Source organism: Medicago truncatula, chromosome 8 (assembly GCF_003473485.1).
Source record: "Medicago truncatula cultivar Jemalong A17 chromosome 8, MtrunA17r5.0-ANR, whole genome shotgun sequence".
Taxonomy (NCBI): Eukaryota; Viridiplantae; Streptophyta; class Magnoliopsida; order Fabales; family Fabaceae; genus Medicago; species Medicago truncatula.
This window is the reverse complement of record NC_053049.1, coordinates 10517582-10530735: the sequence shown is the minus strand read 5'-3', so window position 1 is coordinate 10530735 and position 13154 is coordinate 10517582. Positions and strand designations below refer to the sequence as shown.

Sequence of the window (13154 nt, the reverse complement as noted above, 5' to 3'; positions counted from 1 at the left end):
TGACATTTATTTATGGAATTTAGGTAAGAGTTAGAAAAGAAGCAAAGAAAGAATCGATCGACACGGAAAATGGAATTGACAAGTAAGGAAGAAAGGTGATATTCCTCAATTTTCTCTTTCTTTTTCAACAACAAAATCAGAGTTATAATGGATGAACATGGCGATTGCAATTTCAACCACTGAAGGATGTCACAAACTTATGTCTCTTACTGGTATGCTAACAACTCCCTCTTCTTTCTTTTCGCTTTTGTTTTTTGCTGCTTATTATGTTTTTTTTTTTCCTTGTTGCTTAATTCACGTGATTTTGAATGCTTTCACGGTTCTGAATGTTTTTACACGTGTGTTATTCTGAGGTTAGATATTATGATATCTTTCACAACCTATGAAGCACGACACAGAACACGAGACACCGATACCGAAGCTGATAATAATTTGAGAAATGATATAATTCAATTTAATCACATGTGTCGGACACATACGTATTCGACACCTGGACACACCTAATCCAAGGTGTGTTTGTGCTTCATTGTTGTCAACTGAAATGTGTGTTACTGTCTGAATATAAGCTCTTGTTAGTCTGTTTGAGAGAGTTTATGGTAATATGCTTTCAGCTTATTTCCACAAGTTCAGGATAGCTTATGAAAACATCATATAACTTGTATCAAAACAATTTGACTTATTTTATTTTATTTTTGTCCATGCAATAGAAGCTTATAGCATAAGCATTTAATTAAGTTGTTTATCCTAACATAGCCTTACTATGGTTCTGTTTACAATACAAGACGAATCTAATTATCTAAACTTTGTTAAGGTTCAATTCAACAAAAGTCTAGAAACATGATCAAAGTAGTGCTTACACTACAAGACATAGGCATACCTTTCTCCTAGTATGATGTTGCCAAGGTTTTAAAATACGGTCCGTTACTGAGAAAAAGGCCGTGACAAAAAGGTGGTATAGGTAGCCGACATTACTGTTTTTCACTGTTTTTACAGAGTGAACAAAAATCACGACGAAACGACATTACAGCTGCGACGAAACACTGTTACGGCCACAACCGTTATTTAAAACCTTGGATGTTGCTGACCTTTTTTTAATTATTTTCTAACTTCCTAGTGTTCAGTTTATGCTGACATGAAAATGCATATTGTGATTTTTTTTTTTAGTTGGTTACTGCTTTTGTCGTGTTTGTATGCGTCGTTAGAACTTGAAGATTATCTGGCTATCTTTTCCTTTTTATTTTTGGCTCTTGTGTGTGTCTTGCTAGTTCCTTTTTCGGGTAATGGGCTTCAACATTTAGAAATCAAAATCTTGCAATGTATGGGATGAAGAGTTGATTTTCGGTTTGAAAATATTGAAATTTCAGAAGGGTAAGGATGGATGAAATTGTAGAAGTGGGGACTCTAGCACTTTTATGGATGTAAGGGGTCATGAATAAATGAAAAATTACAAATGATAATTATGATATGATGTAACATGTTAAGCTTGGAAGACAAAAATCTACTAATTAGCATTATATGGTAATAGTTATAGTATATAATGAAAGAATTAACGAACGCTCAGCATGCTGAATTTTTCTGACTTGACATGGGATGTTGTTCTTATTTTTGAAAAATCCATGATTTATTCTATTGTTTTGTTCTATAGTTTTGTTTTAATTGTATTTTGAGATTTTGGTGTCCACTGCAGCTGCGGCTCTTGTGGATACCCTCTGAAATTGACATCTTCAAATCGTATCACATCTAACATTGCATCAGAATACCAAAAGTCTGTTAATAAAGGATCAATCTCCTTTTCTTCAGTTGATCTCAGCCGTTTTACACAGGTTGATGAAATAAATTGTTTTCCAGTCTCATGGTTGTCTCGTTCAAAGACTAAACTGCTTTGCCGCAAATGTGGGGTTCATATTGGTTATGGTTATAGTAGAGAATCACCTGCACTTTGTGGATGTGAGCCTTCCATTTCACCTGGCTCTCTGACAAAATTCACCGTAAAGATTCGATCATTACAGCCTTCTTCAGATGAGTCTTGAAAAGGTTGACATGGAAGATCTTTCCAAACTTGGCGCTACCTCCATCACGCACTTACCAGATGACTGCCTTACTATTATTTTTCATGGTTTAGATTGTCGTACTGATCGTGAATCATTTGGCTTGACTTGCCGCCGATGGCTCCGTATCCAAAATTTCAACCGTCGGACTCTGCAATTTGAGTGTTCATTTAGTATATTAAACCCTTCCTCTTTGTCTGCTAAGGGTCTTGATGTTTACACCGTCCATATTCATAGGTTGCTAAGGCGCTTTCAACATTTAGAGTCTTTATCTCTATGTGGTTGCACGGAGCTCGATGATTCAGGACTAACCCGTTTGCTAAGCTACGGTTCAAATTTACAAAAACTTAATCTGGATTGTTGTTTGAAAGTCACTAACTACGGGCTATCCCTAGTTGCTTCTGGTTGCCCCTCATTGACAACAATTAGTCTCTATCGGTGTCTTATCATTACTGATGAAGGATTAGAGACTTTAACCACTGCTTGCTTATCTTTGAAATGCATAAACCTGTCATACTGCTCACAAATATCTGACAAAGGGTTGAAAGCTCTTACTCAGCAGTGTCGCCAGCTTCAAGCTATTAACGTATCACACTGTGAGCGTATAAGTGGCGTTGGATTCGAAGGGTGTTCCAAATCTCTCGTACACGTAGAGGCCGAGTCTTGTAAACTTAGCCTAGAAGGGGTAGTCGGAATTGTTAGCGGTGGCGGAATAGAGCATCTAGATGTATCTTGCTTAAGTTGGTCACCTTCAGGAGATCCCTTGCGTGGAATAGGATTTTCCTCAAGCCTCAAAATCCTAAACTTTCGAATGTGTAGATCAGTTTCTGATGCTTCTATTATTGCAATAGCCAAGGGATGTACACTACTTGAAGAATGGAACTTAGCATTATGTCATGAGGTGAGTATATCTGGATGGCAAGCAGTGGGGTTATATTGCCAGAATTTGAAGAGACTGCATGTGAATCGATGCCTCAATCTTACTGATAATGGCTTGCGGGCGTTACGAGACGGTTGCAGAAGTCTCTCCATTTTGTACTTGAATGGTTGTGCTCGAGTGACACCTTTAGCATTAGAGTTATTCAAGTCTCATAGAGGCGATGTTTGCATAAAGGAAGAAGAGGTAATGTGCATAAAGCCTTACTCCCCATTCAGATGATACTGGCTGATACAGAATTATCAACAATCTAGACATTAAATGTATTCTCATTATAGAGAAAGGTCTGCATACAGCTGAGAATATTTATCAGTTGTCTTATAAGGTCTTTATTTGTATAAAATATATTTTAAAACTTGTGGTTACTTCTATTTATACATTATTTAGATACTACCTGGTATAGATTATCATATGTCATAAATATGCACACAAATAATTCTGGAATTGGATTGGATGGAAGTACACTAGTATTGTAATTTGTACCCCTGAGGGATCTCAATACATACTGTCACTTTGAGAACAAGTATGCATTTTTCGATCATGTTCAACCCTTGACAAGCTAAAATTGGAACAAAGGTTACGGCTTAATTAAATACAAAAAAGATTGTTAACTGTGTAGTTTTTTTTTACTGCGTAGTGCTTGATTTGTTTGTTTAATTTGATAGCAAGCTGAAGTGTTGTGCCTGTACACTAACTTGTGCTACAACTTGCTATAATATAAGACAAGGCATCAAATAGTACACGTTTTAAATTGTTGCAACAATAGAGTTAAATTTGTCAAATAGGGACCATGTCCAACTTCATTATATGTTATGCAAGTATTATCAAATTTCAAAAGGGTGAAATTCAACATTTATAAAATATTAAGTAAAATAAGTTGGATAGATATAATATATTTTTCATTTAGAGGGTGTGTTTTTTGGGTAGTCATGTTATTGGTGTGAAGTATTCACTAACTTTTTCGACGAATAATCTTTGTCAGAGAACCTGATTGGCTACTTTTACTGGGGCCTCCCCTTCTAATCATTTTTTTTTCATCCCCAAGACTCAAACTCGAGATCTTGCTTAAAAGATTTGAGTCCAACTCCACTCGAACAATGTAATGTTATTTAGTTGATTGTTCAAAGTTACCTTAAGTACTACATCTTAATAGTATAAATATAAAAATAGAGCGAAATATATTACCACCAACTACACTAGACACAAGGTGTGCAAAGAGTGGAGCAAAAAGAGTACAATGAAAAAGTAGAGAAACATTACAACACCAATCACCAAAAACAATCTAAACCTCTAATACACAAAGCTTCCTAAGCTCCAACATCATCCTTGAACACTTAAGCATGCCAAAACAAAGCTTCCTAGTTTTAGACAGCACCTATAACAAGACTAAAACTTTATTGTTCAGCAGAAAATCACTCCCAACCCACAACATGGCATTACCTCAAAGCACCTACAACCAGCCCATTTACTGCAAAATTCTGCAGAAGAAAATCTGCAGCTCCTTGCCATACATTGTGAATATCACTACTAGCTCCCCTCATTAATGTATAACATCATATACTGCATAATTTTGTAGATTTCAACTTAACCTTTATGCTACCATCGACTCCACTCTAAGACACATCAAAGCTACATCAGCAAACCACAGACCAATCCAACAGTGAAAGAACATAAAGTTCCTGAAAAGAAACATCATGATCTCTCAAGTACTCGAGAGTTGAAATGCTGCTCCTTGCTCAATAGGTAACGTGGTCCGTAATACGCAGCAGAATAAAGAACGCATAGCATCTCTAGTTTTCCATACTATCTAGATGCTAGAGAACCATATGGTCGGGTCTCCCAAATGGGAAGACCGCCATTTCAAAGATTCACTCCACACCACTTATAAAATTGAACAATTAAAGAAGATGATTTAGGATTTCTAGATTTCCACAATAAGATGAAGAATTGATATTGATTTTTTTTTTCTTCCTAAAGTTATCATTTGTTTGAAGGAGTGAATAGCCAATCACCTCCTTGAATTTGTATCTTCACTCGAATACTTCCCTTAAATCTGCAAAATAGCAAAAATCCCCCAAAATTTGCTAAGCTTCTGCCACTCAGTCCCTCCGTTAGTTTTCGCCGTTTGAGAGTATGATGTGGTCGTTAACTATCGACCTAATAGTGCCACATGTTTTGAAGGTTATGCCACGTCATAGGGGAGTATTTGCATATTTTTTTAAGAAAAAAGATTGCTGGATTTATTATCTTTCAAGGGTAAATAACCTCGCCTACCTTGAAATATGTAAATACCCCCTCAAATTTAACACTTTTGTGCAAATTGCACTGTGAAATTGATGATAAAAAGCCAAATTGGTCCCTGAAATATAACACTTGGAAGTGTTTCCATGCAACTTTAGTAATTGGAGTTTGATAGTATCAAAATGACATTCATAAAACTGACAGCTGAATTAAGATCAAAATCAGAGAGACAAAGTATCAATCTCTAACATGTTTAATGAATGTTGACATTGTGTCAAAAAGAGGTCATAAATGGAATTGCAAGTTAGTAATATGAATAGTAGCAGTCAGAAATGAGAGAGAAATTGTTTCATGAAGAGAAAAAGGGGAATTTGTTTCATCACAACTTGCATGTTAGTAAGCTAGCGTGTTAGAGAATCCAATAATGAGTAACATGTGTCTTGAAATTCAGTGAGTGGGTAACATATTTTTAAAATGTCTAAATGCTCAATATCCCAAGGATAACTATAAGTTATAGATAAATGCCTAAATGTAATTAAATGTACAGATTATTTACTAACATTTTAATGAATAAATAAAGCCACACTTGAATAAATAAAGCCACACTTGAGAATCTGAATGCAGAAGGACCAAAGCTAGTCATATCAATACCATCTTGCTCTTGTGTGCAACTTGGAGTCTTTTCTAAAGATTTTACCACATATGTCCTAAAATCTTTGCCGTCACTAGATATAGCAATATAATATGATTCAACAGCACAACAAGAAATATCATTAGACATTAGCAATATCAGTTGGTTCAACATCAGTCATGTCCATATCCAGGGTCGTTTCTGAGATTTTGGTGGTCTTAGGGAACCTACAATTTAGGGGCTAATTAATGAATATATATGTATATAAACATCAAATTTATGCAAAGAACTAAGCAATTTTTTTAGAGCCTAATAAACCCCTAAAAATAAAATTGGGAACCAAATTTCGTACTTAATTTTTGAAGCCTAGGGCAGTCGCCCTCTTCGCCCTACCCCAGATACGGCCTTGTCCATATCCTCAGATTGCTCTCTTTTGGCTTTTGAGTTCCATTCAAGGAAGCTTGCATTTTATAGTACGCATACAAGACAGAATTTGAATCTCAATGTTTAAGGCAAACAATTTTTCAAAATAAATTATATGCTCCTGCAAAATATTGCATCCACGTACTCAATTTTTTAGTTGCCAGATTACTACACCACTAGATAACTGATGTACAGAATTACTCTTTTTGAAGCATTCCTCTTTTTCTCTTTGGTAAAAAAGAGATTTATTTCACTCTTGTATAAGTTCTTTGTAAAGATTTATGGTAAATGTACTAATGTTGATTTTTTTTTTTTGGGTCAAGGGTTGTTGGTTTTATGTGTTTGGTCTAAGGGTGAGTACATCTCAATTCCGACATGTGTGGGCACAAAGATTAGACATATTATTCAAACACAGTTACAAAATGCATATCATATAATTATTTGAAATACATATTATTTAATTATCATTTTTCTTCTTTTTTTCTTTCTTGTGCGTGTTTAAAAGATGTGTCCATATAAGAATTATTCCTTGTTTTATGGCTAATTACGTCGTGTTACATGAATAGTCATAAATCGTATGGGAAAATTTTAACCACAAATTCACATGCGAAATAATATATAAATAGTCATAAATCGAAATAAAAGAGGCTCGTCATTTTATTGATAAAAGTACAATTTGAAATAAGAGAGATGAAACATAACTTGTCAATATTGTGCTAAATAAAATTATGAGGTAAATACCCTTTCCGATGCATGTTCGAATAATATCAACATCATCAAATGACTTGATTATCTCCCGCTCGATGTAACATATCATCAAGTCATTGAAAATTTTTAACCTCTTGATCTCAATTATTTAAAGCACGTTTGGTTACACTTTACACACAAGTGGGGAAAAAGTGATGCAAAGTAATTTTTCATTCTATTAACTTATTTCACAATCCTCTAAAAAACTTAGGGTTAAGTATTTTTACAGTCTCTACAAAATCACAAATTTTTAAGTTTATTCCTTATAAAATTTTAATGGTAATTTTAATCCTCCATAATATTGTAACTTGTAAGAATAGTCCCTATTTTGAAAACTTTTTACAAAAAAATGGACACTTTTAGTCCTCCAAAATAGTCCCTATAAAATGCAAATAGGGACTAAAAATGAATAAATTTTTTGTAAGGACTAAACTTGAAAGCTTGTAATTTTTTAGGGACTTAAAATATATTTAACCCAAAAACTTATTTTAGAAGCAAACTTGTTGGATTCAACTGTGATTAATATTGTCTCATATTGCCTTGAGGTTTTTGTGTGGAGACGTGGAATCTCCCACTCTTGTGGTCCTAGAGCATTGTGCGTTTGATTTGCTAAAAAATGAAGGACAGGACAGAACAACTCTAGTTGTCCAGTGTTTGATTTGTAAAACTGTTTTAGGTACAGGACAAACTGGAGGCAAGAGACAAGACAAAAACTGATATTTTTGTTCCTCAGCAAACCACAACACAACTTTTTGTCCCACGTACAAGTTGTCTAAAATATCAAAATAGCATTTTGTCCCCCAAAAATCGTATAAAACAAAAAATTATTCTATGTCATAAAAATTTGTCCTGTGCTGTTCTCCCTTGTATTGTGTTGTTCTTTCCTGTATTGTACTTGCTGTTTTGCAAACCAAACGCACACTTATTGTTACTCTTGACACTCCTTTAAACTTCCCAACAAGTGGTACCGGACCTATGTGGATTGAGAGATTTGTCTTTGCAGTTGGGTGTAAATAATACATAGTTCACACAATAAAAGATTAATTATATTTATACATTTATTTATTAATAACCTAGTTCAAGGGTGGTCCGACATATTAAATCTTGACCAGAATTTCTCAGTGGTTCGATTCTCGATCTGATTCAAATGTTTTTCCACCGATTCCATGATTAGTCCCATGGAAAACTTAATGGTTTAAGCCATTGAGATATCTTGAAACTTCCATCGAGATCAAATATATTATTTACAACAATAAGTGATCGAGCTAAAATGGTTCAATGAACTCCACCAAATGACTAATCAAATTATTTAAGAGAACCCATGTTCGATTTGAGTGGAACAATTCTTAATCAAAACTTTATTTATTTGTCAAACTTCGAATGAATAAAACGATATTCATATAAGAATCGATTGACTAACAAAAAAAACTCTCCATACCATTAATACATTTCATATTAACTGAGTTAAGGTCACGAGCACAATATCTATTATACGATCGACCACCATAATTTGTAAAAAATAAAATAAATAAGATTGACAAAAGCTGTCTGTTTTTAGGGTTTGAATTAGACAAAACCAGCCCAAGCCCAATAATCCATTTTAACCCGACCCATCGAAATCAATCTATATAACCAAAACCTTGCCTCTCAAACCCTAGCTCCTTCTCACTCTTCCCATCAACTCTTGCGGATCCAGCTGCGTCTGCAACAATGGTTCGTTTCACTCTTCACATTTTCTCTTCATTTCGTTTCCACCATAGCTTTAATTTCTTAGATCTGTATATATAATCTGTTTCTCCTGTTTGATTCTGTATCTTTTTACACAGCATTCAGTATTGTTTGTTCGATTTTTGATTAATTATTCATTCTGCTGTGAAATTCAACTACTTTTGTGTCGTAAATGATTTTAAGAGATTGTTTTTAACACCATTTTTCGTTTGTTGTGTTTTTTGAATTAGGTTTATGTTAAGGCTCAGAAATCCAAGGCTTACTTCAAGCGTTACCAAGTCAAGTTCAAGAGAAGAAGAGGTATTTTAGTTATTTCTATGTTTTTTTTTATGATGTATGAATTGAGTTTTTTTTTGACAAAAATGTATGCTGATTATTTATTTGATGATGAATTTGCAGAGGGGAAGACTGATTATCGTGCTCGTATTCGCCTGATTAACCAGGATAAGAACAAGTACAACACCCCCAAGTACCGATTTGTTGTCCGATTTGTATCCTTTTGTCAGTTTATAGTTATGATTTTCATTGATGTACTTGTATTTAGGTTGCTGTATTGTTTTGTTCAATTGATGACATGTTTTTTATGTGATTAAACTGGTTAGTATTTTTTTTAATTAATGTTGATTTTTTATGGTATATGTTAGAAATTGTTAGAAATGCTACTGTGGGAGTTGAATCCACAACCCTTTTGGTTTTTTTTTGTGTAATTAGTTTTTGATATGCATTTTTATGGCATATGTTAGTAAGCAATTGTTAGAAATTTTATTGGGGGTTGAATCCATAACCCTTTTTGTTTTTATCTTCCAAGAAGACATTGTGTGATATATATTTATAATTATCTTAATTGATCGTTTCATTTTTATGGCATATGTTATTAATTAATTGTTAGGAAGTGCTAGTGGGGAAGTTGAATCCACAACCCTTTTGGTTTTCAACTTCCATGAAGACCTGGTTATGTGTGATAAATATATCTACAATTATCTTAAATTATTGTTGATTTTTTATGGCATATGTTCGTAATTAATTTTTAGAAATGCCAGTGAGTGGAGTTGAATCCACAATCCTTTTGGTTTTTTCTTCTATGAAGACATGGTTTTGTTTGATAGATTCTGTTCATGGCATATGTTTGTAATCAACTGTTTGGAACGCTAGTTGGGGAAATTGAATCCAAAACATTTAATTAAACACCTTAATCACGTAATCACCTTATATCTTTTTTGATAGGTTGTTATGTTAGAAGTATTTGACTTTTGGTGCTACTTAATCATAGATATTATGTAAACAACTGTTAGTTTGTTGGTGTTTTTCTGCTATTGTTAAACTTCACTCATTATTAGACCAACAAGGACATAGTGGCACAAATAGTGTCTGCTAGTATTGCTGGTGATATTGTTCTTGCTGCTGCATATTCTCATGAGCTGCCACACTTTGGTCTGAAAGTAGGCCTTACAAATTATGCTGCAGGTAGTTATCCCTTGTTCTCATTTTAATTTGTCTTTATCTTTTTTTCCGCTTTGTATTGTGATTGAATGTATGTTAAATTATGACCAGCTTATTGCACTGGACTCCTCTTGGCCCGTCGTGTTCTGAAGACACTTGAGATGGATGAGGAGTATGAGGGCAATGTTGAGGTATTTGTGATATTTTTTATTCTCTTATCTTATCTTGATGTTGTTCTTTGCAAACTAATTAGATTAATCCTTTGTAACAGGCTACTGGAGAGGATTATTCAGTTGAGCCAGCTGAGTCTAGGAGGCCGTTCCGTGCTCTCCTTGATGTTGGTCTTGTTAAGACCACCACTGGAAACCGTGTCTTTGGTGCCTTGAAGGTACTAAAAACATTATATTGCAATTCAAATGGTTATAGTTATTGATATTTGTTTTCGCTGATTGTTGATTTTAATAATTGTGATGGTTTACAGGGAGCCCTAGACGGTGGTTTGGATATTCCTCACAGTGACAAAAGGTTTGCTGGGTTTGACAAGGAGAAGAAAGAGCTCGATGCTGAGGTTCACCGCAAGTATATTTTTGGGGGACATGTTTCTGCCTACATGAAGGTATGAATAAAAATTAATCATTTGTTTTTTTTGTTGTTATTTTTGGTGTGCAATGCACTCATTTCCAAAAACGGTGAATAATGTTGAATATTATCTGCAGACATTGATTGAGGATGAGCCTGAGAAATACCAGACTCACTTTAGTGAGTACATTAAGAAAGGAATCGAGGCAGATGGCCTTGAGGAGCTTTACAAGAAGGTTCATGCTGCAATTCGTGCAGATCCTACAATCAAGAAATCCGAGAAGCAGCCTCCAAAACAACACAAGAGGTATTTTTTCCCTTTTATTTCATACTAGAATCTGTTACCTTGGTATTATTTGTTACATGCATGAATGAAGATGACTAATTTATTTTTTAATCTTGTGTAGGTATAATCTGAAGAAGCTTACCTATGAGGAGCGGAAAGCTAAGTTGGTTTCACGCTTGGCAGCTCTTAATGCTGCTGTTGATGATGAGGACGAGGACGAGGATGACGATGAGTGAAAGACATTGTGTTTGCAGCCCAAGTGATGGATATCTAGAACTTTTTATGAATTTGCAATTAGATAAACGTTTTTTTGAAAATTTTTGTTGCCTGTACTGTTTATTTTTGAGGTTAAAATTTTGGATAATTACATGTTGGCCTTTCACTGGTTCAACTTTCTGGGTTAATGTGTTTTTAACTTGATTTTCTCTTGCATACAAGTTTCTTTACTTTTATTAGTCGCTCACTTGGTTCTTGTAGTTTATGTGTTTTATAATACCTTTCATGTTGGCCATTAAAAGATACGCAATATTGGTATGAAATATTTTGTTTTTTAAGAGAATTAATTACCTAAGTAACACAATTTTAGAAACTAAAATATATGTTATGTTGTGTAACAATATGGAGCGTTCCGGTTATGCATCAGTATGACGTATTATTTTAAGATTTAGGAATTTTTTTAGTGTTAATCTAAATGGTTTTTCTCCCTTCACATTTTACTCTCTATTAAACTAAATTTCCCAATTGATGTACTTCCAAGTGAAGCTAATGTTTTTATGAGGTTTCAATCCTGGGAAGATTTAGTAACAGAAGCGTGTACTAAATACCCTTCGGCTCAGAGATGGAGTTTATAATGGGGAAATGCCCTTATAATAGGGATGTTGCTTTTAGTAGTCTCTCTTGTCACCATTATTACCGACCGCTATTTTCTATCTTAAAACAAGCTTCTGTTTGCTTTTTGATTTCGTCTAATGACAAGGAACTCATATCGATTACTATTTCTTCTTACATAAAACAATTCTTGAAACTGAATCATGTACTCGTTAGGTTTAGTTTTTGAGAAGATGTGGTATAATGGTGGTGAAAGATAATGGGACAAAAATCTTTTGTTTGATCCGATGGTAAAATGCCACTATGGTAACCAGTAACCCTGCTGATATATTGAAGCTTCTTCGTTCCTCTGAACTGATGTGTTGACATCCTTGCGAATATGGGTCATGGCGACGACTTCATTTTGATTGTGAAAGATAAATTTTATATAAGATATTCAACCAATTGAATGATGGATCAATAAATTTAGATGAAACAATATTTCTTTACCGTCATATTCGCTGAGACGTGACGTGTAAATTTGCAAGACAAATACTATGTTGCGCAGTTGGTAGATAACTGAATCTTTTAAGCATAAAATAAGAAATCAATCTCAAATAGATGAATGTTTAGAGGTAAGTATCTCACGAGATCATTTCGCAATTTTCAAATGGTAAATACCCTAAATTCACTTAAACATCATTGATGCTGGTGGCGTGTGTTTAGTTTAAGATTATTTTCAATCATTTTCTGCATGTTACACTCCAATATTAATTAAAGTGAAAGAGCATTGCAAATTTAAAATTTTGGTTAAATTTATGTTCAAAAAAATTCTCAATTAACAAACTCTTTTCATTTCATTTTTTTAAAATATAGGGTTAATTACTCCCCCAACTCATTGAGTTTCTTCTCATTGATAGCTTATATAGTAAAATTACAGGGAGGTGAGGGAATGAAAAATGACAGAGAAGAGGGACAGAAACATAGGGTTCTAGCCTTACTTTCTATGAAAGAACTCATTGAGGATGATTGCGACTTTGTTGAGTAGAAATTACAATGTGGCCAACTTTTACTGCTCATTTAAAATATGCATAGTTGGAGGGTTACTTAATAATAATGTGTAGTTCATAATCACTTGTGCGCGCTCACTCTCGCATTGAAGTCAAATTACTCCAGTGTAATAGTATTTGGGTACAACACACAAGAGACCTATGCATATACCTTTTAAATGGCCTAAAACATTTATGTCAGCGGACATATGGCCAATGCAATCTACAGCAAGCAACG

General features: G+C 34.1%; 2 protein-coding genes across 3 annotated transcripts; both read left to right on the top strand.

Moving 5' to 3' along the window:
- LOC25500769 (F-box/LRR-repeat protein 12) lies at nt 1–3508 on the top strand. 2 transcript variants are annotated; one of them, XM_013589254.3, is made up of 2 exons: nt 1–212; nt 1824–3508. In XM_013589254.3, the coding sequence occupies exon 2, from the start codon at nt 2020–2022 to the stop codon at nt 3205–3207; it is 1188 nt and encodes a 395-aa protein (XP_013444708.1). In that variant the 5' UTR covers nt 1–212; nt 1824–2019; the 3' UTR covers nt 3208–3508. The 2 variants fall into 2 exon arrangements, with proteins under 2 accessions (XP_013444708.1, XP_024628469.1); XM_024772701.2 differs by having other exon boundaries at nt 1688–3508.
- Nucleotides 3509–8581: 5073 nt separating this feature from the next.
- On the top strand, nt 8582–11512 carry LOC25500767 (60S ribosomal protein L5). The gene is made up of 9 exons (XM_013589252.3): nt 8582–8740; nt 8986–9055; nt 9155–9246; nt 10093–10219; nt 10307–10386; nt 10467–10583; nt 10677–10811; nt 10912–11081; nt 11182–11512. The coding sequence occupies exons 1-9, from the start codon at nt 8738–8740 to the stop codon at nt 11294–11296; spliced, it is 909 nt and encodes a 302-aa protein (XP_013444706.1). The 5' UTR covers nt 8582–8737; the 3' UTR covers nt 11297–11512.
- The last annotated feature ends 1642 nt before the right edge of the window (nt 11513–13154 follow it).

Coding starts and splice junctions, on each gene's coding strand:
- LOC25500767 (XM_013589252.3), top strand. Junction 10,584..10,676: donor GTGTCTTTGGTGCCTTGAAG/GTACTAAAAACA, acceptor GATGGTTTACAG/GGAGCCCTAGACGGTGGTTT. Junction 10,812..10,911: donor ATGTTTCTGCCTACATGAAG/GTATGAATAAAA, acceptor TATTATCTGCAG/ACATTGATTGAGGATGAGCC.
- LOC25500769 (XM_013589254.3), top strand. CDS start 2,020: ATGAGTCTTGAAAAGGTTGACATGGAAGATCTTTCCAAACTTGGCGCT.